Source organism: Falco cherrug, chromosome 6 (genome assembly GCF_023634085.1).
Source record: "Falco cherrug isolate bFalChe1 chromosome 6, bFalChe1.pri, whole genome shotgun sequence".
NCBI classification, from domain to species: Eukaryota; Metazoa; Chordata; class Aves; order Falconiformes; family Falconidae; genus Falco; species Falco cherrug.
The window spans coordinates 77,801,782-77,828,116 of NC_073702.1; the positions used below are offsets into that span (position 1 = coordinate 77,801,782).

Below are 26,335 nucleotides of genomic sequence, written 5' to 3' on the forward strand. Positions count from 1 at the left end.
TAGCATGCATTAAGGGTGTTGTTTGGCTGTATATCTTTGATTTAGTTTCAGTGAAAAGAAATCCAGATTACTTGCTGTGAGACTGCTGGTCCACACTGAACTGAAGCACGTTAAATGAGGATGGTTTGGGGAGCTTCACCAAGAAGCATGCTCCTGATCTGGACTGTAACAATCGTGTAGATGTTGGATTTGACTCAGTCCTGCGCATCTGGCCCTGCTGTGAGCCATCTTAGGGAGATAAACTTGAAGGTAGTTGGCACTTCATAGTTTTTTCTCAGGCTGTTTTCCTTGCCTAATTCACCAGCAGTATAAATAAACACTAGTTCCAGGTGCAGAGCAGGGAGGAGGGACCATGTGAATGCAAACAGAAGAGAAGATGGGTTCACAGCACCCTTGGGTTAAGATGTCTTGGAAGTACAGCTTTGCAGGTTTCCCAGTTTCCATTGATGATATAGCTGTGTTTGGCACCATGAGAAGGAAAGTAGGAAATCCTGTATGTTTCCATCTGTTCCCGATTCAGTCCCTAGGCTGCTTCTCATGCTGATGACTATTGGAACGTGAAAGGAAGGGAAGTATCTTTTTGCACAAGACCGGTGGTCAGATTGGTTTCCCCAGTAGTGGGAAATGTGAGATGCTTCCTTACTCAGTGTGAGGAAGACCAAACCCACATCTGTACCCCAAAAGAATACTTAGATCTTTGGGGAACTGATTATTATGGTCATGGTGGTTCATTGTGTAAACAGGAGAGCGAGTCATGAGAGCAGATGCAGAGCGCAGAAGGAGTCTGGCTGCAAAGAAGTGGAGGCTCTTGACCAGGAGGGATTTGTCTTTGGTTGCCAAACCCTGATGCTCACCTTGTGTGTATGTCTTACCAGGAAAGCTTCGTAGGACAAACCTCGTACAGTTTTTGAAGCAGGGGCTAGAATTTTAAGGGCAATGGGCAGTCCACCGGGTCTCTTTAGCTGAGCATATGAGTTGTCATTAGTGACTCAAGTCAGGGTAACAGGGAATTTTGTGGTGTCGAAGCAGAAAAAAGATAATTCTTATAACCACTACTTACATTTAGAACTTAGGGACGTGTTTTCATTGTTCAGCATTTAAACACCTGAACTACTTTTTCAGTGTTAAGGTCTATTTTCAGTGGCCAAAGATAAACTGTGGTATTGCTATTAAAACAGCTGGAACTCTTGTATCTAACATTGTAGGAATGTTTCTGTGGGAGAGCAATTGGGAGAAGCTTTCTACTTCAGTCTAACACCCGGTTTTGAGATAATTGTGAAGAAAAGTATCATAGCTAAAAGGATAAGATTGTGTCTTCTGTCGTCTTTTGTCTCTAGTGTAAGCTTGCTGTCTGCTATAAAAATAAATGCCTTTGTTACTCTGTGTATGTGTATTCATAAATAATAACATAAATGTTAACTTGGTTTTATAGGTGACTAAATTTTGTTTTTTTTTTTTTGTGATGTACAAGTGGAAATAACTACTAGTAAAGTTTGGTTTGGGCATCTAGCAACTGTCTGTTGTTATAAATTGGAAAAGCAAAATCTCAGTTTCTAGTGTAACTGCAGTTCTGCTGGCACGATAAATCTGGAGACTACACAACTTTCCAGGGTTCCTGTTCCAATAAATGACTGAATCTGAACTGACCTAAAACCTGCCTGAAGAGACCTTTACAGGGCATGACATGCAACCCAAATTCTTCGTGCTGCTCGATGTTGGACTCTGTCCCTCCAGGTCTGCAGCAAGTTTCAGCAAGGCTTCCTGAATAGCTTGGAGGTTATATGCAAGGATTTCAGTTATCCACAAATGTGTTTGGTGGTTTTGTTTGTTTGTTTGGTGGGGTTTTTTTTCATTTTATAAGCTATTACATGTGTTTTTAATGGGATTTATTTTATATCTGCTTTGTGTCTTTTCCTGGCTACTACAGAAAGGACACTGGATTCTGACAATACTGTAATGTCTTAAAGTACTAAGAATGTGGAATTTTGCTCTTTGCTGGACAAATGTCTGACACTTGGTTATTTCTGTTGAAGACAGTCATGCTAGAATTTCAGTGCGTTTTCCATTATTTTCCTTCATTTATTTTTGGATTTTGTTTGTTTTGGACGCTTTTTTTTTTATAGGGCTCCCAGAGGGCCTTAGTTACCTATAATAGCCAACCTCAGAGAGAATCTGGGTAGTTGAAGACTTCCTTTGTTTAAAATCAGTGAAGATGGATGTTATGCAGCCATGCTTATCGGGAGGCTTGCCTTCTGCTTTGGCACTGGGATGCATAAGTTTTGGAGAAGTGGAGAGTCCACCTGTGCCAGCAGTGACTGAATGCCTTGTGCAGGCAGCATTGCTATGTTGGCTAACAGCATGAGCAATTCTGCCAAAGAGGCAGTGTTAGAGAGGACACTTTCGTCTTTGATACAGGGAGCAACGTAGTCTGTAGTTGATGACACTGACTAGCTTTGACATGTTTGGCCCGTTTCATTGTTTCATTAGTCAGATTGTCATCTTACTTGAAACCAAGAGCTGAATAGACCACTCTCATAAAGTCTGCTATAATCACCTTTCCCCCAAGGATGTCCTGTCAATATTTTTTTACTAAGCGCTTTGATTTAATTGATCCCCTGCCCCTGAAAATTGGTCATAACCTTCAAAAAGCACTGTCTAGGAAGTTGGCTATGTTGGAAGGCTGTCATGGCTGGATGACAGAAAGTGGCCACCTAAGGTATATCTTTTTGGCTCAAGTCAGTCACAGAATGGCTGAGGCTGGAAGGCACCTTTGGAGATCATCTAGTCCAGCCCTCATGCTGAGAGCAGGGTCAGCTACAGCAGGTTGCTCAGCACCGTAGAATCGTTTAGGTTGGGAAAGGTCTTCAAGATCATCTAGTCCAACTGTTAACTGAAGACAGCTCTTTGTATCTCATTACTGATGCAGAACAGAGGTATTCTTGGATTATCACTAACAAATTTCAAAAATTCAATTACGACTAAAATGGAATGGCAGTGTCCAGTTGGTTTTTGGGCATCTTTAAGGAGACTGCACAGCCACTCAGAACAAACTGTTCCATTGTTTGATCCCTCTTGCAGTGTGTGTGTATATGTACATGCATATATATATATATGTTGAAGAAGAATTTGTTCTGTTTCAGTTTGTGCCTGCTGCCTCGTGCTTTCGTTGGGCACTGCTTGATCTTCTGCATGCACTCATCAATAAGGTCTCCTCCAGCCTTCTCCCAGCTCTTTCAGCCTTTGCTCATATGAAGGTACATATGAACATACCAGTTATCTTTGTGGCCCTTGGCTGGGCTCTCCAGTATGTTCGTGTCTGTCTTGTACCGGGGAGCCCAGAACAGGGCCCAGCACTCCAGATGGGTCTCACCAGTGCTCAGCAGAGGGGGAGGATCACCTCTCTTGACCTGATGGCAGTACTCCTAATGCAGCCCAGGATGCTGTTAGCCGCCTTTTGCTGCAAGGGTACTTTGCTGGCTCATGTGAATTTAGTGTCCACCACGTCCTACTCTGCCAAGCTGCTTTCCAACCAAGCAGGCTACAGCCTGTACTGGTACAGGGGTTTGTTCCTCCCCAGGGGCAGGGCTTGGCATTTGCCTTTGAACTTCATGAGGTTCCTGTTGGTCCATTCCCTCAGCCTGTTGAGGTCGCTCTGAATAGCAGCACATCAGTGTGGTCTGTAAGCCACTCCTCGTAGTTTTGCATCATCTGCAGATTGCTAAGGGTGCATTCAGTTCCAGGTCATTAATAAAGATATTGGAACAACTGAGCATTGATTCCTGGGGCACACCACTGGTGATTCTCCTCCAGCAGTTGTCATTGATACAACCTTTTGAGCCTGGCATTTTGGATGGTTTTCAGTCCACTTCACTTTATACTCATCTGGCCTGTACTCCATCCGTTTGTGTATGAGGATGTTATGGGAGACGGTGTACCTTAGTACTTCACGGCATGATGGGAGAGCAATTTCATTGTGAAAGGCTGTCAGGTTGGTCAGGCATAATTTCCTCTTCATACATCTTAGCCGATTCCCACTATCGTCACCCCAGTGCTCTTGGCACCGACTCATCTGCCTCTGACACTTCATTGAACAGTTTCCAGCCCCTTGACTGCTACCAGGGCAGTAAACATAGTCCTATGTTTCTAGATCTATTCTGTCAATTCTCAGTCTGTTAAAATTTATTTTCTGTAATGCCCTAATCAACCTGACTGATTTGGCTTGTCATTTTTTGTTTGTTTCCCTCTTTCCTTGGTTGGAAGCATGTGCCAGGTGCTGTCTTGTTTTGGCAAGAATTCAAATAAAACCCCTAGTTTGCTACTTATTGGTTAGAGATCTAGGATAAAGACAGCTTCTTTGCACACAGTGTAGGAGGTGGTTTGTGATGGCCCATGCTGCCTGTGAAAACTCAGAAAAAATGTTGTTTCCCTCTTGGGTGAACTTTGGTCCTGCTGGATGTGCAAGAAAAGCATAGTTAACCTCACAGTGTTTGTGCTGAAGCTCAAGAAGACTTTTTCTTCCAACACTTGGTCATTACGGATTTTTAAGCTACAATTGATTTGAGTTGGGTTTGAAATTGAGGAAGCTGTGTAAAAAGCAGAGGGGAGGCAAGATAGATGGTTTTGATAGTTTGTGTTTTTGTGATGTTCTGATGCACCTTCTACCAGTTGGGACTAGTTTCTGACTCTTTTGACCAGCTTGTATTACTGCAGTCCAACTTAACTGCTGACTGATTTTAGTATCATATCTGTTCTTCAGTAAAGCTTTTAAGTGAGAACTTGAGAATCTTCCAGAAGCATTCAGAACTACTTCAGGCATTAAGTATAATCCATGGACTGACATGAGTCTTAATTACTGTTATTATAAGGAGTTGTGATTCCTTAAAAACATCTTCTGTCATCACTGGACACTAGTTTTGCTTGGGTAAATATACTTGAAAACCTTTCAGAGGCTTATTTAGTCTGGACTGTTCTGGTAGTAGAATAGTTTCTTGCCCATCACACTGCCATCCAGATGACCCGATTGGTTCATCTAGGCTACTTGCTAATGTTGAAAAGGAAAAGTGGTAAGTGTTCCTGTTGAGGACCACATAGTAATGAGGTGTGTAGCGTCCTCCTGTTTCTGTGTCATCACGTGACTCCTCTAGCTTTACAGGCGAGACAGCACAGTTTGGATCTGTTCTGTGTATGTATCCTTGGGAGTGAGGGTGAAATTGAATATTGATGTCAAATACAGAAGGAAATTCAGCACCTAAATGTCAAACATAAAAAGCTGATGTTCGTACATTGCTATTTGTCTTTGGAACAGAGACACATGGATGACGACTAGGAGGTTCTTGAGATCCTCCTTTTGGTTGTTGCCATGACAGAGTCCATGTTTTACAGTCTGGAAAGGTTACCAAAATGAATGTGCTGTGCTGTGCATTTCAAGCACAAATATGGAAATGTTCCCCCAAGGAAATAAAGAAGCTTTCAAAATAATTGTTATGTTGACATAATGTGAGTATGATTGCCTACTACTTCTGTGGAAAAAGGACCAGGTGTTTGGCAGTTGCAGTCATATTCTGCAATGCTGGAAGCATTTACTATGACTGATACAGTGTTCTGATCCATTTTCCATGTTTAACTTCATAAAACTGTCCTATAGTGCGTATATTGAAATATAATATCTGCTAATGTGCTTAAAAACAGAGTTTATCATGAGAGAAATATGTAACATCGATATTTCTTACATTTTTATGCATTTGTAGGTTTCCAGCATGGTTGAGTTGGGTGGAAGATGACATTTTCATTTCCAGACTGTAGGTGATGAATGGCTGTTGTTTTTATGTTCTGTGGCTGCCAGAATTTCCTATCTGTTGGGCAATATTTCATGTCATCCACTCAAAAGACAATTCAGTGCTGAAGCAAGACAAAATTGCTATGGTGGCTGCAGGCAGTAGTCTGGAAATAGGATACTTTAAAGCAAGCTTAGAGAATACGTTTGACAAAAAATAAATGTATACAGTATGAAAAGTGTGTTAAGAGTTGTAGTGTGTGTATCACGAGCAGACAACTCTATTGATGACTTCTGTTCATAATGAAGAAAACAAATTTTCTTTCTTAAAGTAAAAAAAGCAAAACTAAATCTTCATATTTATATTCGACTGGTTCCTTTGTTAATGGGTATATTCTGAAAATCATGTAGTTCTGTTTTTTACCAAAGGTTTTCTGATTTAATCTCTAGGCAGCAGAGGGATAAAGATGCGTTACAACATGCGTGCAGCAGCACTTCTGATCAAAACTGTCCACAGATCAGAATTCTATATTGATTTAATAAGTTCATTACCAGGAAATACTTTCTTCCATTTGATTCCTTAATTTGTGAATTAATTGTTCAATATTATTACGTACTGATAGAATAAAGAATGACCTGGGGGAAAAAACCACTTTCACAGCCATTCAGGATTTCTGTCTTTTAACCCTGTTGTACTCTCACCTTTGCATGTGTCTGTTGTGATCCGCAGAAGAGAAGGTGTGAGAGCAGTGTTACATTTGGTAGTGCCTGAGTATCCTGACTGGATTTGAGTGAGAGGGAAGATTATTTGATTGCTGCAGGTTTGTGGAAATTTCTGGCATAAACAGAATTTCCTGATGAACAAATCGGCCTTTATTGCCAAACAGGCCTTAAGCTCTCAGTAAGCAACTCTAGTGGATCTTGTGCAACAGATGGACAAGTATGTAAATACATTGCTATACTCCTCTGGGTAAACTTATTTATATCAAAATTAAAACTTGCTTGCTGCTGCTTCTTCAAGTAGACCCAGATGAATCTGAAGGATTGTGTCTTTTTCATGTCTGGGAATTTTATTTGTATGATATTGTTAATTGTACACCTTCTGGCTATATTACATTTCTTGCATGAAACCTATGAAAATATTTGTGTGCCGCAATCAATTTTTTGCAGGTAAAATAGCAGATGCAAGTATGTGAATTAGCAAAGCATTGCATGTGCATGCTGCACATGCACAATTCGAGCCTTTCTCCCTCCTTGGCCCTAAATATGTATTGAGTAAGAAACTCTTGCCCTGTGAGCACTGATTCATGGTTGGTAAATCTTCAGTTGGGACTTTGCGGGGCCAGGGGGACCCACTGCCTGCAATCCTTTCCACCACACATACACAAAAACCTACCTACCACCACCAAAATATGACCTGGTGTCATATTCCTAAATTTACTTTAATAGGTGACTGTCCAGTTTTTTCCCTCTCCCCAAGATGGTTGGGAGCACTACAGCTCACAAATGAGCATTGCTGTAAGGGAAATGCTTGTTCTTAGCATTTGTCGTTGGGTCTGCCTTTTTTGTGTGTGCATGGCTTTCAAGTTGTGTTTCCACATCTGATTTGCATTCACTGTGGTGTGTTTCTCTCTTTTTTTTTTTTTTTTAGTGGACTATATTGTGGAATATGATTATGATGCAGTACATGATGATGAGTTAACGATTCGAGTTGGGGAAATCATCAGGAATGTGAAAAAACTGGAAGAAGAAGGATGGTTAGAAGGGGAGCTAAATGGCAGAAGGGGCATGTTCCCTGACAATTTTGTGAAGGTGAGTTTTCTGCGCTGACTTTGTTTTACTGTGATTATACAGCAGGCTAGTTATTAGTGAAATGGTTATAATACGTATCAGTTGTATTTGTAACAAGATGGGTTTTTTTGAACTGGAAGACCTTTTAGATGATTACATCTTTTTTATGGTGTTCTTGAAGGCCTTTTTTGTTTAAGTTCTGCTGCCTGTTCTTACTCACTTAAGCATTTCTTTTGGTCTGTACCCTTGTGCTGTATGTGCTGTCTCCCTCCTACTGCTGGAGTGCACTAACAGTTGTCTGTAGCCATGGTTACCTGCTTTAGTTTTTTAATCAATTCACCTCACTAAAACCATAAAAAAACCCCAAACCTGCCCCTACAGAAGACATCAAGTCATGAGGGAATTGGGAAAGTGGGGCTGCAGCTCAGCTATAATGAAAAACTACATCCTTAAGCTGTGGTTGTGTGGGTGCTTCAGCCTGGATTTAAGCTGCTTTGTTTGAAGGAGCTATTCTGCTCTACCCTGGAGTTTCCACTGCTGGCTCTGCCTTTTTTTGTGACCATGCAAAGGGACAGGGCAGGGAACATGTCCAGCTGAAAGGTAACTGTGCGCTCAGGTTGACTATCAGCTTGTTTGGTTTCCTGACCAGGATCTGCATTAGTCAGCAGCAAGTAACTGAAACCTTCCAGGTGTATGGTAAGTGTTCCACTGGGTGCAGTGCTGTCATGTCTTTGGGTTAGTCATCATCTTTCTATAAAATGATCCTCTTCTCTGGGATCTCTGTCTCGCTCAGTGCTGAATGACTGACTTGTGGTGGTTGTCTGTTGTTGTGAGATGCTGCTTCTCAAACCTTTTATTTAACCTTCCATGTTTATTTTGTTTGTGTCCTAATTTAAATTGAAGTTCTTGTTTGCACCTTCCACATTTTTCCTATTTTCTGACTAATATCAAGTATGAACCTATTTATTAGTTAAAATGAAGAAATCTGCAAAGCAGCTAGGTGTGCTATTCCATGTGTAACTTCTGAAATTCAGAGTCTGAGTCATCTGAGCTGCAGATACTTTATCATGTAAACTACGCAGATTTTATGGAGATGTTATGCTTTGCTGCTTTATGCTTTCTAGCCTTTTTAGTAACTTCCAGGGATTGCTTAGTGTGACTTCCGTAAATTATAATCAAAGAGAATTTATATATTCCTGTCTCTTTTCAAGCGAAATTAATCATTTGCGAAACAGAATTATCTAATGTATCTTACTGTGATATTTTCACATTGCTAAACCTACGGGGAAATTTGTCCAGTGCTATAAACACTTCTTTACACTAGCTTAATTACATTTGATAATTTTTTTGTTCGTCTTACTGAAAAAGCAAGATTACTTATTTTTGATTTACTGCGGAGGGATTTAAGTATCTACCTTTTAAAACTTATGCGAATAATCCATTTGTTCTTAGAGTATTTTACCAAGGAAAAGTTTGTACGAATGCCTCTCGCTTGTCTAATATTTTTAAGTTGTTTGTATTTTAGTTCAGAATCTGGTTTGGGTCCTGTATAAACAGCAGTTTAAGTGTTTTTTTGATGATTACTGTGTTGATGGTGGTGATGATAATTGGTGCTCAAGTGCCATATAGAAAGAAAGGTTCAGACACGGCTCATCTCTGGTTCTTGCGTCATCAAAACTGCCTTTCCTGCCTTTCTGCTGAACAGCGGAGAGGGGCCAGATGTGGCTAGTTTCTATGTTAAGTACTAAACTTGGTCAGATGTTTTCTTGCCCTTCTGCAGCTGTGGCTTTTATAAACTTTGGTTTAAATTGTTTTCATTCTGAAAAATCTTTATGCATCTCAGCTCCAGGTATTTTTAACTATACAGCTTTTCAGTATGTGTGTGGCATGGTTGGATTCCTGAATTACAGGGGACAGTCAGTTTTCTAGAAGGTGTGGGGCTTTTGAGAAGTGGAAAGGGAGTTGTGTGAAAGAAGACTACGTCTTTGGTTTCATGACAACAGGATAGCTTGCTGCCTTGGTGCTGGAGTTGAGTGTGGTTAGGAGGCTGATCTTGGGAACTTTTGCTCTTGAAGATAGTGTGCATAGACTGGAAGACTGTCATGCAGTGATGAGATGATGGGAAAACATTGTTAGGGAAGTGAAAGTCATGGTTTTCTTCATGACCGATTTGATTGTCATTTCTTAAAAGTTAGTTTACAGGTAGTGATAATTTGAGAAGCTATGTCTGGGAAAGCTGTTGCAGAGAAGTGGGGGTTTTCAGCCTCCCTCTCCAAACTGTTCTCATTTGCTGCTGCAGTAGGTTGTTAGTGCTACTATGACCGGACTGCTGCAAATACTAAGCCTCAGCAACTAAACTTACATGCTCCAGCTTGGCCTGGTGCAATGTTAACACTTGCAAGGTGTGGGTGAACTGCAGGAGGGAGGTGGGCAGAAGCTGAAGCAGGGTTATACTTTGGCCCTGTGAACAAGGCAAGTCCCTTGAGGAATGGATTTACTCATTTGCTGCCTTGTGCAGTAGCTCACCACTACCAGGTGGTGGTGGCCTCCATGTCCTCTAAGCTTTTTATAGTAATGGGCTCCTGTAAGGTGGCGTAGGGTTGAGAGTAGAGAAGTGTAGCAAGTTGATTAGGTGGGGTAATGACAAGGAGGATGCTGAAGAGGGACAAATACTGCTACTTCTCGTGACCCACACAAAAGGGAAAGGAGGCTGAAGGTCTGAAAGATGCAGTGGGGAAAAACAGTTGGAAGGATGCTAAGCTGGGAGGACTGGGTGGACCTTGGGTGTATGAGGTGGATCTCCCAGGTCAGGACAGTCGGCATGTGACCAGAGAGAGCATGTAACTGTGGGCAGGACCAAGGGTTGCACCAAGTTTTACGCATTTGGATGCAAAATTCTGGGACCAGACTTGAATATTTATTTCTTCATGAGAGGATCTTCTTATTCTTCTGTTATGAGTGTAATTCCATGCATTACATGGGGATCTGGCCTGAACTCATGTGGATAAGTTTGGTTGTTTTTCTTTCCTGATACATATGCTGGTTTGCTAAGAATTGAACTGAAGTCAGGGTATAACCCTTCCATGCAGAATTTGGATGGTAAATTATAGTCTGTGCCAAACTGAAAAAGATTAGCATTTGAAGCTGAAGGTGCATGTGTTATTCACTAAAATTGCCTAGACTCTTCGTATATGAAGTACTTAAAAGCATAATAAATGTATGACAGATTACGTGAAGACAGACGTTTTCTTTTTCAAATGTTAGATGCTTTTAGAGAAGATAATTGAGTTTTTAAAAGAAGCCTTTCATTTTCACAGGCAACTGTAGGAGAATTTTTTTGGAGGGGAGGTGAGGAGTGGAATAATGCCAGCTGCTTTGGGTTTTGCTCATTTTATTGGTTTGTCTCTTCTTCATCCTGTCTGAGGGCAGGAAAAGAGCTTGTTGCCTTGGTGGCAGCTGCAAACTGTCCTTGGCTGTCAGGCAACATGCGGCTGCTTCTTGCCTGTGTGAGGGATAACCAAAATACCAACAGGAGGATTATTACTGCATGCCGCCTGGATGTGTTGGATGCCACATATTCAGACTGTATCATCCCTGCTAAAGCAGATCAGTCCCCTTATGTTCCCTCCTCCTCCTGGGCTCCACTAATACACAGGATTTACTGACATTTTACACCACTCCTCATACTTTGACTTTTGCATGCTTTGACACATGTGTCTTTTCCGTTTGAAGTATGACCAAGTGCTATCAACTTAATTTTGAGTAGTTAAAGTTGTGCAGGAAATATAACCAAAAAGATACCTTCTTTTATTTGCCTCAAGTCTTCTAAACATTGCAAAATAGTGTTATGTAGTGGTAGTCGGTTTGTTTTGTGTAGTAGTAGCGATTGGGCCTTTGCTGTCAGAAGTGCAGCAACAGAAGCTGGCATTATGTTTTCGAATGTGTTAATTAGTTGTACAGATAATTAGGTGAGCTAAGCACTATATGACTTCGAAATACTTGCATACAGAAGGGAATGTATGGAAGCTTCCTGTGGAGTAGGGTTAGTTATAAATTAATCATATCAGTATGATGTGATGCTGATGCTTGGTACCTTATAAGATCTGCTGGTAGTTTTTTGATTGGTTTTTTTTTTGGCTTCTACCTAAACTTTTTGCTTGTTGACAGTGTGAGACTGAAGAAAGATCAGAGCTTGGTGGTACTTAGTGCCAGCTGGGACCTGGGCATTTTCTGCAAGCTCATCACTTAATGAGTTAAGTAGCAGTTTGAGATGGTCTGTCCCAAAAGGTGCATTTCTTGGTGCTGACTTCTACTTGCTTTGTTTTGCATTGAAAGAAGGAGAACAGGTGGACCTCTAAAGGGAACGCCATAGAGCCTCCCAAAATATCCTGAGATACTAGTGTGACAGTGTGACAGTGTTGGATGGAGAGCAGGAGGTGTTGTAAATGCTGGGAGGGAAGTCATGGGGTAGGATGTCCAAAGCGGTCCTGAAACCAGAGCTCAAGGGTAATGAAGCTTGCAGTGACTGTATAGTTGAAAACAAGTAAGTAAAAACACACACACACAAAAGTACAAGCAATTACAGTACCCACTTTTGAAGGTACTTTCTATTAATTCACTTTTTAATACTAGCCCTCTTTTAAGATTTTATGCCTGTATTGCAGTGCTGGATTTTGGAGTGTGTGAATTTCTAATTTTTTTAACAAAAACTGGTTTGAAATTGCTGTTTGAAACTGTGTGTGTATACACTTTTAGTGGGGGTGAAATATTTGAATTAGGAGTTCTTGTCCCTTACATAGTTGTAGCCATTTTTCTCCCTCTTCCTGTATGGGCGATTCAAAATAAACAACTTTATACATTCCTGAAAAGAATTAGCAGTGGAAATCTAGCAGACATTTGTTGTTTTCTTTGAGAGTGGCTTTTCCTTCCTAGAGTTCATCACAGTTTAAAATACGCATACAGATGTTCATCTCCAGTATGGGTTAGAGCAGTGCAGTAACACTGTTAGACTGAACGTGTGAGGTTTGTGGAGATGTTAAGGTATGTGGGATGTGGAAGGCTTTTTGGTTTTAGGTTCAGATTTTTTTTGTTTGTTTGTATTTTGCTGTTTGTTTATTTTGAGTAGCTCTGTTCACTCTCCAACCAGTTGTGTTGATAAGCCGGAAGTGATGATTTGCTGTTCTTCCTTCTGCTCATTTTGAAGTTTGTGTATTTTTTTTTGTCTGTGTGTAGCTGAGAAGGTTTTTAAGAAGTGAAGTTCCTCGTTTTATGTGATTTATTGCTATCTTAGTTTTGTGACTAGCTATACTGTGAGTAATATGGCTTTTCGTGGTAGTAAAACCAGTTCGATCATAAGCTCAAGGCAGTAACTTGAATGAGGGAGGAGCAGCAGATAGATTAATTAGTAGCTTTCATCAGTTAAGGTAGAAAGGTTTGCTGGTAGGTTTTGGGGGTATTGTGGTGAGCAAGCTGGTCACTTTTACAAGCACGTTTGGGATATGCACCACTTCAACTGTCCGCTCAGCAAAAGATGTGTCTGTGATAGAGCTGGTTTAGAGACTTTTTGCCTGCTCAGGTGTGTGCGCCTGCTCCTGCTTTGCTTTAGCGCTGAGCCTGGATCCTTTTCAGGTTAACATGAACTTTGCTCGCTGTGACATTTTTCTTCCTCCCCCTAAATAAAAAAGCCTGCAACACTGGGTGTGTTCAAACAAGTATGTCCTTGGAAGCGGTAAGCTTGCTTTGTTTTCCATATGTTCTTAACATCAGATATTGTAAACAGACTTTGTGTTTTGGAGTAATGAACATGAACAACAGCACAAATTAAAAGTTGTGATTGTAATATAATTTTTAGTTTTGATTTAATATATAAGTGTAAATTCTTGGCCTTAGAGGTGTTTGTGTAATAAAATTACTTTGGTATGATTTAGCTTATCTGCCTTAGCTTATCTTCTGCAGTGTACAGCGAAGCTTAGGAACTGCAGACACCTATGGTGCTTGCATGAAGAATTTCTTTTTAAAAGGGTGATTTGTTTTTAGGGGTTATGTCCTTGTTCAGCTTCCTGGTCTATGTGTTTGTCCATTTAAAAAGAACAAAACCCAACCCCCTTTGCTTCACGCTTAAGCCTCCCTGAATGAAAACGTCATAGTATTGGCATAGCTGACCTGCCTTCTTAAGGCTGGGTCTTTGCTGCCTTCTTCCTGCATTCTTGCTGGTGGGATGCTATTAAGGACCGAGTGTGCTGTGAACTGGTGGGAGAAGTTTTAGCTGAAAACTCCTTCAAGCATAGCCTCTGCCACAGTTCCTTTTCAAAAACAGAGAATTGACCTCTCCCAGAACTTTAAACAGGAATCATGGAGCTGGGAAGGTTCATGAGCAAGACAGTGTTACTCTTTCCTGAGTTGTTCTTAATTCTAACCTGGGCAAGGCACAATTAAATAGTGTAGTAACATTAATTTAAAAAAAAACAGATTAACTGTAAGCTTTTAAACAATGTGTATAGGATAAGTATTGTGCATCTAAGTTGAAGTAATCGGGGTGTCTTTATAGAATGGAATAAAACACTTATCTGTTTCCCGAATTTTGAGGTTTGCTCTTCTTCAAGGTGTTCTGTCCAAATTGTTTGCATGCAAATAAGGCTTGGGGAAATTAGCTATGCAGTACTTCATCGGTCCTATCAGTCAAATGGTATTTCGATTTATATGGCTTTTTCATTTGCTTTTTTTCTTTTGAGGAAACTGTCGTCGTAGTGAGTAGTGTGGGGAGGTGAGACCCTCGGGCTTGGAGGTGGTGTTGACTTCCCAGGGAGAGGTATGCAGCCCTGTCAGTAAGGAGGAGATGCTTGTGTTGAAGCTGACAGTTCTTGTTTTTCAGAAACAAAGTTAACGTGCAAGATTGAAAGCTGTATTAAGTAATTTTGCTTTCAGTGCTGAGTATGAGACAGAAACCATGGGTGTAAGGTGGCTTTTTGCCTCCTGGCGGGGAGTGAAGCTGATCATTCAAGCTGGGGCTCTTAAGACGTGTTGATGATGTGATGGCACCATCCGTTGTTTCTGCTGATTTTTTTTCTTCTGGCTCATGAAGAAAGTAGTGCCACTGAACAGTGTGTTGTCAGGGGGTGCCGTGTGGGTTTGCCTGAGCTGCTCCCACCAATCCCATCCATCGGCATGTGTCTGGGGTTTGCGGAAATGGCGATAATGATTCCTGTGCTTGTGGGGTGAGAGACAGGTCTCTACTAGCCGACTGTTTTGGCTTGAATGAACAAAGAAACAGGTTTCTTCCAACTGGAATGTCAGGATAAATGGCTTGCCTGAGCCTTGCTTATGATGGGGGAACCATTGTTTCTAAAAATGATACTAAATAAACCAGTGGAAGACATAAGCAGATAAAGTCAGTGGCACTGATGTATAGATATATATTCATATAAGAGTTTTTGCTGGGATTCAGTTCTCAACATGGGTTATTCTTATTTCTGTGACTCTTGCAGTTGAATCAGTGGATTGACTACTTGGGTTTGTATCAGTTGGGCCTTGACCCCTCTGTACTCTGACTATCTGACATGAAGAGGGGAAAAGCTGAGCCTTGAGGTTGGTTTGAGTTTGAAGATGATCTTGGACTTTGCACCGTAGAGACCCTGTTGCTGACAGCAATGAGCACAGCCACTTGTGGGCATCTGTGTGCCAGCTTGTCTTTTCTTATTGTCACTATGTCCACACTGAGATTTTGTTGCCTTATCGGTGTTGCCTGGGGCTGTGTGAATTATTTCCTATTCCAAGGCAGTATAGGTATGCTGATTAGAAAGATACGGCATGAGAAAGTTATATAGCTATAGAGTTACTTATCTTGGTGGACTATTAGATCCAAAAATACCACCTGTAAAGAAGGTTTCAGTTTACATTTGAAAACTGTTGTTTCACTGTAAGAATGACAATCTGTAGCGTTGTGAATTCTTTTGTGGCCAGATGTGAACACAGAATGAAGAAAACAGTGGTGCTTCTTTTAATATTTAGCATTTAAAACATATTTTCTGTATCTTAAAATACTGTGTTGCCAAGTGCATGGGAGAAATGGAAAGAGCTCATAATTTTTGCCACAGTGGCAGTACTGGTATGGAAGGGGATTGGAGTTACTGTTCTTGAGGACAGCAGGATAAAACATGATTAATGACTTGGGTGAAACCTGCTTAACATGCTGATTATTCTCTCTGATTCAAATTATCCAAGTTTCTTGATTGTACATGTGTCTTTTGCTTTTTTAAATGGCGTGTCAGCTTGTGATGTTTCTGTGTTGGAACAGCACACTCCTGGATACTCACACTGCTGCTCAGTTTGGGTGTTTGCTGCACAAGCTATCCTGGAAGGGGCAACAGGTATATACAAGTAGTTATTCCTTTAACCACATGAAACAGTCTGCTCTTTAGTCCTTCCTTATTTAGTTTTTACACTTGATTTGTGCATAGTTTTATAACTTCCTTTCTGAGCACTGGAGAAAGGTAACCATTGTCTGGCTGGAAGCTTGTAAACAGGGTGTGTTCCATCAGATGGGTGAACTCCACAAAGTATTGCCAGTGTCTTGGGCAGCAATACCTGACTGCAGAGGTGCAGAAAACCTACTTTTAAGTTTAGACCTTCACTGTATATACAAGTCTAAAATACAGCCATAAATATGTACTCTGTAATTAGCATATGTAATAATACCAAAAAGGTCAGTTATCTGGATACTGTAATATGTAATATTTATTGCATACTAGGAGGCTCTGGACGTGTGTTCCAGTGCTACATTTTTAGTAGTTTGCCGTATGTCTAATAAATCAACATGTGTGTACACCCAACACAGTTACTACTAAATCTGTTCTTTTGCCTTATTTTTATGAGGTTGAATGAAGTAATCTACTTGTGAACTTGAAAATTAAACTAGTGTGGGGCTTACTCATCTGGCCTGTGATCTTGTAACATTTGTGCCACTTGAGAATTTTTCTTTTTGGATGGGTCATCATTTTGGAGGGGGGAAATTAGCTGTCCTGTACTGTAGTGTTTTCAGTATTAAATTTATTTTTAAATGTATGTTTTCCTTCCTTGAACTTCGGGTTCTATCTAATACGGTGAGCTGGTCTCAAAGTTAGATGTGTTAAGTGGTTTCTAGGCTTATTGAGCTTTCTGGATACTTTTCACTTCCTAAAAATATAATTTTTGTGTATGCATGTGAGCTCATTAGCTTTGGACTTGGTATAATAAGATTTCAAACTGTTAGAAACTGATGAAGATGGTCAGTTGCCCTGTCACCTACCTGCTTACAGAACAGGAGCAGAAAGCAAGATGCATTTTCAGTTAACGATAACTTGTGAATCTTTGGTAAAACTGAATCTTAAAATCTTAGTGAAGATCAAAAGAGGTTTAGAGACTTAGATTTTTAGCCCTTATTTGGCACATTTCTTAGTCATTTGATTTAGCGTCTTAGGCAAGTGTTGTGATGGGATGTAGATGTGGCAATGTTTTAACTCACTGTAACCTTTGTGCAGAGGTGGCCATGAGTGAGGCACTGGAGGTTTTAAAGGGAATAGAGATGGGTGCCCTGGAAAAGGCATGTAGGGAAGAAGGAAGCAGAGTATGACAGCAAACATGAGAAGCCAGAATGATGGGAAGAAGGAATAAGGGATGTTCTGAGTTAAACATCAGAGTGGAACTGTAGTGGTTAACAGGTCATGGATTTCTCTGGACCAGTAGTAGAGGCATTTAACTGGGAGAAATGTGTCTTTCTGACTTCTGTGTGGGGAAAACCTGATAAAACACAGTGCTGCAGGAGCTGGATCTGTCTTGTGCTCTGCTACTTGTGATTCTTGGTTTCATTGATCTAAAGCACTATTTTGTACTGGTGGTTGATAGGACGTTAACTGCTAGTCTGTAAAACAATTACAAGAAAGATAATTAAATTTTCATATGTATAAGCAAGTAGAATAGAAAAGAAATGCAATTAACATTTTAAGATGTTCTTATCTGCCTGTGAATGTAGCAGCATGATAAAATATTATTTAGATATTATTTTTAGAAGTATTTTAAGACTAACCTCTTTTCTTAATTAAGTGGTTGGGAAACATTGATGTAAACATCTGTGCTTCCTTTAGCTACCCCTGTTGATATAGAATGCTTTGCTCCACTCTTGGTAGGCCTGGTGATGTGACTGCTGTCCTTTTCTGCATCTGGGCTTTGGTGCTTCTTGAAAACAGATGGAAGGAGTCTTTTTAACATCAGCAAAAGCTTCTTAGGATGCCAAGACATTCAGTGTTTTTAGGTCCCTTGTATTTTTGAAATATTAACAAGACCTCAGATCAGAATCTGTTTTGACACTTGTTTGGCATAAGCTTTACAGGTATCCAGTTCTCCACAATAAAAAGCAATTATAGATATGTATGTATAATTTTGTTTACATATATTAAAATCTGTATAAAAATCTGGAATTCCAAGCCTGCTTCTACATTCCCTCTTTAGAGGTGAGTTTTCCTTATTTAGGAAAGTCTGATTGTTTGCCTGTTCTTCACCTTCAAATATTACATTTATTCAGTGGCTCAAGTTTTAGTCTGTAAGTCTGAAGTGACTTGGTATTTTTTTTTTTTTTTTTTTACGCTTCCCAGGGATCCTGCTTATTCCATGTGTTATGTATTGTGATAAAGTGATACCTTGCCTGACTGATTATGCCTTTCTTCCTTACAGGGAGGCAGTATGATAGTATGATTATATGATCTACATTTAGCATAATTATAACACATGGAAAAATATTGGTAACTTGTTAAACTTCATGCTGGGTAATGTGATGTGGGTGTGATTTAATAGAAGGAAACACTGGGGTTCTGTCTGCAAATGGGAGAAGTGTGAGCCTGGCTTGAGTCACTTCTGCAGCTAATTATATTTTAATCTTGAGGGGAAAAGGTTAGAAATTGTGATCTGAATCTGAAGCAGGCACAAATATTAATAATTCAATCATATGAAAATACTTACCCAACCATTTATGAAACTCTGCTATGCACAGGGAGTCTGCACATATTTTCTGGCATCGCTTGATGGCTGAGAAGTTTATCTACCAGGGGCTCTGCATCCTTGCTTTCTGTACTCTCATGTTTGAAGCATGCAAAAACTTTAGCTGTAAAATGGATAGCTCTGTGTAAAACTTACAAGAAACATTTAGGCAAATTTCTAAAGCCATGCTCAGTTGATAATGGCCTTTGAGTGAGTGGTGTGCTGTGTTGAGGAACTACAGCAGTAGTTGCTCCCACAGCAGTATGTGCCTGTAGTTTATGTGAAAATTGCTGGGGACTCATGTCAGCTGGAAACTTTTTTTAAATTTAGTCTTGAACAGAAATGCCCCTGAATGGGGTGTACAGAAGTCAGAATATGAAGCAACTTCAGTTTTGGAAGAGGAAAAGATGAGGAGTGATGCCACCCTACTGTTGGTTCAGCCTGATTGTGGATCAGCACTTAAAAAATAAACCCAGTGATTTACTGTTAAATAGTACCTACACTGGCCATAAATTAGGCCAAACCCCCCACAACTGGTGACATATGTTAAACTGCCCAGGAGGTAATTTGTCTTGCAAAACAAAGGTTATCAAGTTTGTCCATTTGTCAGATGGCAACTACTTTCATCTTTAAAGTGATTTGTTTCTGGTTTTAAGAATAACTTTCAATCCTCTTGGGAGTCAGGGGCATCTCGTGACCTCTCCCAGCTCAGATTTTTTGTCGGGAGGTGGAACCTGCTCTGACCTCCTGAATGTTCCAGAGAAAGAGCTCAGGAGCTTCTCAGCTATTTTGGTACATAAAATAGCCTTGATCTGTCTCTTTAGCTCATGGCAAAGGAATGGGGCAGATAGCAAATTATTCATTTTTATATTCCTCTCTTTGCCTTTATTAAATATTTTGCCTCTATGGGTGCCTGCATTCAGGGTGAGGAAACGTTTCCTATTCAAGGAGGAGACACTGGCAAAACGAAAGGACGTGGGAAATCTCAGATTTAAGAGGCTGGAGCTGTTAAAGCTGCCCTGTACCTGCCTGTGTTGCTGTAACTTAAGACTGTAAATGTGAGAGGTAATGGCTGCTTAAATAGTTGGCTATGTGAAGATTTTTGTTTTCCAGGAGCCGTGATGTTTCAACGCACTTAATCAACCATAATCTGTCAATCTCATTTGTATGTAGCTGTACAGATTTTTATGCGTTTATATACAGTCACACACATATGTATGTGTTATTTTTCAGTGATGGGGTTTTGCAGGCTGTGAGGGGAAAAGATAAACTTGTATAAACAAAACTATTGCCCGTAGATGTATCACAAGCTTCCAGTTCCTCCCTCTCCCCTGAAATAAATGACAAGTTCAATTCTGACTTACTTTCTGCCCAGTAAAACGTGAATAATAAACTTCATTTACCAGTCCATGGGTATGTTATTGCTGCTCTGATGGGGAAGAAAAGAGATGAGATAATTCTATATGAAGGCTCAGACATTTACCTTTGTGTATTCATCTCAGCCTCTTCAGAGATCAAGACCATTTTCTGCTGCTTGAGATCTTGGTTTAAAATGTACTCAGCCAATAACAGAAACACAGATTGCTTTGGTATAAGCTGATGTTTCATAGTTTACAGTGGAAATAATGTTAAAAGTCTAATGATAATTGTTTTGGGTATGACTTAAATAGAAGGAGGTGGGCAGCTAAAGTCTTAATATTTTTATGTTTGAAGAATCTAGCTAAGGATTTAGGTTTACTGGATAATGAACTTCTCTGTGCCCTGTAATTCAGGAATAGACTTCATGTATACAATCATCTATTCCTAGTGTCCTTTTAGATGATCTGACCTGCTTTATCTCCAGCGCCCTGCTGATTTTAATGCTCTTTGCTTCTGGCAAGGGAAGCGGGGAGGATCCTGCTGTCCCCACTGGAGTGATGTGTAGGCAAGCAGCTGGTGGTGGGAAGGCTGCTTGCTTGCTTAAAAAGTAGGTCAGAACTGCCTGCTTATGTGTTTAATAGGCATCATGAGGCTATAGATTAAATTAATGTGTTAGATTTTTTTTGTCTGTGTATAGAGAAGAAGTCTTGTTTCACATGTTGCTGTACCTAAATGGTTTTGAGATGTTACATATAAATTTCCTGGAGGAATCGTTAAATTGTGACAGGTGCAATTAAAACAGTAGCCCCTTAAGATCACCCCAGTCTTTTTTTACCTGTTGAGTTAGATTTGTATGCATTTTTGCATATTAACCTGTAATGATTTTGGCAAATTTTGTGTCGTGAAATATGTGTTTAGTTGAGATTATGAAAACTTCAAACGTATATGACTAGTGCTGTTGTCTGCAACAGAAAGAGTGGGTGGTTACTTCCCAGTTGAGAGTGTTTTATGCCAAGAGACAGTCTGTATTGACCTTCTACTGCCAAGTCATAAATGCATAGAATCTGTGTTGCTAATGGGAACACTGACAAGCCTTGAACTGCAGTAGACTGGCATAATAAAAATATTAAAACAGCTGTGGTTAATGTCAGGTTTTCATTTAGTTTTTGCTGGCTGACAGCTGGTGGTGGCCTCATCTCAGAACAAGCTGAAGTGTCCTGGATGTTTGTTGTTGGTATTGTCACAGCACAGACTCTCTGATAGTTTGGATATGTGAGGCTGACTTAAAAAACAATACCTAAGAAAAACGCCTTACTTGCTGTCAAGCCAGTAAATAGGAGTCTTGGGCATGTTCATGTTGGTTATAGCGGTACCTGGGAGATGAGGCCTGGGGGCAGTGTCATTTTCCATCTGCTGAAATTCAGGCTAGCTGTTTGGGCAGAGATGTAAGAATTGCAGATTCTTATTAACATTTAACATTAATTGCGGACTCTTATTAATGTTATTAACGGGGCATGCATTAATGTTTGCATTGATTAGTGGAAATTTTCAGAGATTCAAACCGATCTGTATTTTGCTTGGAAATTTGTAAAATCTTAACGCGTCCAAAAGTTCAGAGAGTTGTAATGATGATGCTGAAGGTGGAATTGCCGGTGGTGGTGATGGATGCATATGTCAGAGTATCCTGATGTGTGCTTTTGAAAATGAATCTTAGAGCAGCTTCCTACTGTTAGCAGGCTGATGTGAAATACAGGTTTACAATGTAGTGGAACATATGTGGTTGTAGAGACCAGAGATTCCTGAATTTGCTTTAACTTGGTTTGGTTTTAATGTGTTTTTTAATGCCCTGAAGAAGGATAATTAATGCTGCAGTTCCTCTTTTAACAAGAAGGAAAAAATCCCCACCCACCCAATAGTGCTTGCTTTACAAGGATGTTCTAAAGGGTAGTAGGTTAAATATGGGAAAAGCAGTTGCTGGCTTATCCATGCCTCCTCCTGTAGTTTTCTGTCAAAATTTGTCAAGATTTATCTAACCCCTTCTTCTGTATTTTTTTGTCAAAATTAGATTTATCACTAGTTGCTGTAGCAGTAGACTCTTCTGTGGTTATTTTTCCTCTGCTTGTTGCAGAACAGCTTCACGTCATGCTATGGTCACAGCATGCTTTCTGATACATGAAGTAAAATGTTGCTGTTGACTGATTTAAACACGGCTGGTATCAGTCCGTTACTCATGTCTGTTCACTGTAAATCTGATTGATTTGCACTCTCTGCTCCTGGTTTTATCCCGTAGTCACCTTGATCTTTTCTTTGCATCCTCCTTCCTTTTGTATGCCTTAGGTTAGGAAAATTTCTCTTAACTGTGAAGTGTTCAGCTTTAATATCTTAGCTGTATTAGGAAGGTCTGGTGGTACCAGTCCGTCCTAGTGTCCAGTTACTCTTCCTGGTTTCTGCTGATGAAATTCTTCATCAATAAATCTTCAGCCTTTGAATATGACTGCAAGATTTTCTTCACATAATGTTTGCTCATGGAATTATTTCAGATCTTATTTTTATAAGTCTAATTCCACTGTACTTTCTGTTAAAATTTGCTATTGCTAGTCTTGAGTTAGACTTTTTGAGTATTTCCTTACTATCACCACTTCAAGTACTGACTGAAGCCTGGCAAAGAAGTCGCTCAAGCATTCCTTGTTTCCTTTTTGGGTATTTGCTCTTTTGTGGTGGTCACTGCTTTTGTCTCGGATAATTTCCTGTTTGTAAGCTATCAATTATTTGCTGCCTTTTACATTACTGCTGGACTGAAAAGTGTATTGTCTGTTTACTTCAAATTATTGATACAGGTGATGCTTACCTTACAATGTGTTCTAGCATTTGGAAGTGGTGTGTGTGGGTTTTTTTTTTTTGTTGTTTTGTTTTTCTTCTAATAAATTAAAAAAAAAAAACCAAAAAAACAAAAAACAAAACACACACACACACACCCAGAAGAGGGAGGTGTTACGTTTTTGACCCAACTGCCTGTGTATGTCTTCCCCATTTCCCTTTTGCATCTCTGTGGTTTTCCCAATGTTATTGAAGCAGCTGCTTCTGAAGCCTTGTGTGAAATACAGACCTGGGGGAGGAGCCTGGAGCTGACTCCTCACCAGAAAGCATTATGATTGAGAAATAAATTAAATGGGGAAGCAATAATTCCTGGAGCAGCTGGAAGCTTTTGGAGGCTGTATAAATTGCATAGTGAAAGATAAAGAGTTTTAAAAACCCAGGGATATAACTGCTCTAGGCAAGTTTTCAAGCACCGTTGTTATTCAACTGAGCAGAATGGCCTTATCAGTAATGCAGTCAGAAAGGTGTTTTGGAGGTGGCAAATTTTTCAACCGTAGTCAAATTTAATTCCTTATGGTTTATCAGACTTGGAAGTAATTAGCCAAAAAAACCAACCATAAGACTGACAGAGTCTTTGAAATACCTACTGAAATGGGAGATAGACATGATGCCCTGTTATTGTGGAGGTTTGGGGTTTTTGGTTGGTGTTTGGGGCTTTTTTTTGTGGTTTTTGTTTTTTTTTTACTTGGAAGATGGGATCTCAGCAGAGCTAAGATCTGCAGGGCAGAAGTCCCTGAGGATGAAGACTAGTTAACAGCAGGAACTACTCACCTGTTTTCTGAAAAGCCTCTTTGCTTAATGTAGATAAGTGGGAGGAAAATTTGTGCTGTCTGTAGTCTTGTTTGTTCTACTTGCTCTGCTCCTTTTGGGAAATAGGAAGGTACTTTGGACTGTTTGACTTGAGGTTTGTAGTGTGTTTGAAAGCATCAGTAGATTACCAAACCTGCTGAATTTTCCAGCTGGACAGCTGCACTAAGGAACCTGGGGTTTAATGTTCCAGAAAGCGCTAGATAGGTCCTGGTGAAATGTTTCTTGTATTTTTGGTGTTTCATCAATGCATGGGTTTTGTTGCCTTAAAGCTCATGTTTAAGAGTTCACATGATGTTAGTAAGCGTACATGTATTCATTGCCAATCTTGTTTTCAAATATTACATACTTATTGCAGCTACAGCTGCAGTAACTAGTGGACTTGTGAACCAGTGGCTGCTGCTGGTGGATGCAAGAATTGTTCTGAAGTTGATCACAAAAAGTACTTATGCCAGGTACTTATGGGTGTTTGCATTGCTCAAGACATTGTAATGCTGCAGTGGTAGGAAAGCAGACAGCTTTGAGGGTCTTGCTAAGCTCATGCAGGTGCATGAGATTCAATGAATGTAACACACTTGGGTTTTCAGAAAGTTTTTGATGAAGTTCTCCATCAAGTTACTGAAAGAATGAAGTTGCTATGAGACTAAACGGAAAAATATTTTATGGTTTCGAAGATGCTTAAAGAATAAGAAGCTAAGGACTTAGCAGTGACTTGTCAGGGTAGAGGAGAGCTGGTGATGGGATGCCCCAGGAGCTGGTTGTGACCCTGGCTTTGTTCAGCATCTCCAGTCATCTGGAGAGGGGATTTAACAGCAGATGCTCCCATTTTGTGAGTGCTCTTAAATTCTTAGATAGTTCAATGTCATGCTGATGGCAGTGAGCTAAGCAAGGTAAGTAAATGCCAAGTACTGTGTGTAAGAAAACTTAATCCTTATGCCTACATGGAACTGCCTGTTGCGAGCTGAGCATCAGCACATGAATATCTGGTATTGTCTCTTTCAGTTCTCCAAACTCCTCAGCTCCAGGTGCAGTAGCACCCCCAAACACTGGCAGGATGCCAGGTGTCCTCAGATCCACTGAGACCAGGATGGGGACAGGTGGCTAGAGATGGTCAGGGGGTGGAACAGCTGCCTGGTGAGATGGGGTGCTGACAAGGCTGGGACTCCTCATTTGAGAGGATAAAGCCAAGGGGAGACACAATCACAGTTTACACAGCTGTGGAGGTAGTGATAAAATAAATGCAGCGGTGGGGAGCACACACTGGGATTAATAAGGTGTCATCTGCTTTAGATGATAGAGGGGAGCTTCTTCACAGAGCAGAGAGCGATTATCTTGTGTCTATCCACAAGGAGACTGTGGAGGCAGAGGGGACCGTGGATGCAGAAAGGGATTAGACAGCTTCATCCGCAGACCTGAAGGGAAGAGTGGAGGGGGTGTATCTCCCTGATAGGAAACCCTTACGGGTGCTCTGGGAATCTGGAGAATCTGGGTTGCAGGGTAGCTCTCTAGAGAGTGTCTGGGATTGCAGCTGCTCAGAGCTGTGTTCTGCACTAGATGGACCATTGATCTGACTTAATGGGTTTCTTCTTGTGCAAAGTGACTATTTCCTTCTTTCAGAGTGTCTGTTCTCCGGTGGAATCTCTATTAAGGAGCTGATGCAGTAGAGTGACTGCTGCACACATGGTCTTTTCTGTCAAAAGCTGATGCTTTCTTGTTTATAGGCTTTTTAGTCTTGATTGGTACATTCAATTCCAATGTTAACACCTTATTTTAGGAAGACTGGAAGGTGGGAGACAATGATCAGAAAAATGTCTTTGTTACTTTTCCTCCTACACCTTTGCCCTCACTTTTCCCACTCTTGTTTCTTGTATCTCACTTTCTTTTCCACTGGTCTTTCAGCAGTACTTTTGCGTCTTTTGCTAAACAACCTTTGGAGCTTTCAGAGGCAGAGATGATCACCTAATACAGTTTTACGTATGAAAATATTTAGTGCCCTACCCTATAGGTCTGTCATTGAAGTAATGTTTTTGGATTTAAAAATATTTTCAAATGTGAGCTGTTAATTACAAGTTGTAATATGGGACTTCTGGGCTCTAAAGCAATTTTTCTTAGGGTTGGAGTAGATGGCTAAAATACTGCTCCTGTTTCTGAATTTTCTCAGCGCATCAGCTTACCTGTTTACTAACACAATTGTATGGAAGGGTCAAGTTTATTAAGGCCTTTAGTATGTTTGGTTGTAGGATGCCATGATTTTTGAGTATAGTACGTCATTATACACCAAATGGTACGTACCTGAAATCCATTAGTCTGCATAAATCTGCCTGTGTAAAAGCACTGACCTCTTGAGTAATTCACTTGGTCTTCTAAATCTCTTGTTTCAGGAAGTTAAGAAGGATGTAGAGCCAAAGGATGATGCCGTACCAGTCAGGAGGGAGAAATCTGGCAATGTAGCCAGCCTTGTGCAGCGTATGAGCAACTATGGGCTTCCAGCAGGAGGATTTCAGCCTCACCCCCCATCCAAAAGCTTCAAGAAGAGTATGTAGTCTTTCCAATTCCTTCAATTGCATAAGCTGCTGACGTGCATTGTTTTAATGAACATGAATTATTTAATGTCTGACTTAGTTTTCAGGTTGGACCGAAAACTAGAGACATAGGAGGAAGAACTTTGATTCTCAGCCAAATTCTGTTCCTGTATGCATGGACAGAAAGCTTAAATGCAGT

At 40.4% G+C, this 26,335-nt stretch overlaps 1 protein-coding gene across 2 annotated transcripts in view; it reads left to right on the top strand.

The window, feature by feature from the left end:
• CD2AP (CD2 associated protein) overlaps nucleotides 1–26,335 on the top strand; it is an 89,634-nt gene that overhangs the window by 15,833 nt on the left and 47,466 nt on the right. For both annotated transcript variants that reach the window (XR_008732849.1, XM_055714361.1), the window contains exons 2-3: nucleotides 7,425–7,585; nucleotides 25,996–26,149. Coding sequence is in view for 1 of the 2 variants with exons in the window: in XM_055714361.1 (XP_055570336.1) it covers nucleotides 7,425–7,585; nucleotides 25,996–26,149 (315 nt within the window). In the remaining variant the exon portion in view is untranslated. The remainder of the gene's footprint in view (nucleotides 1–7,424; nucleotides 7,586–25,995; nucleotides 26,150–26,335) is intronic.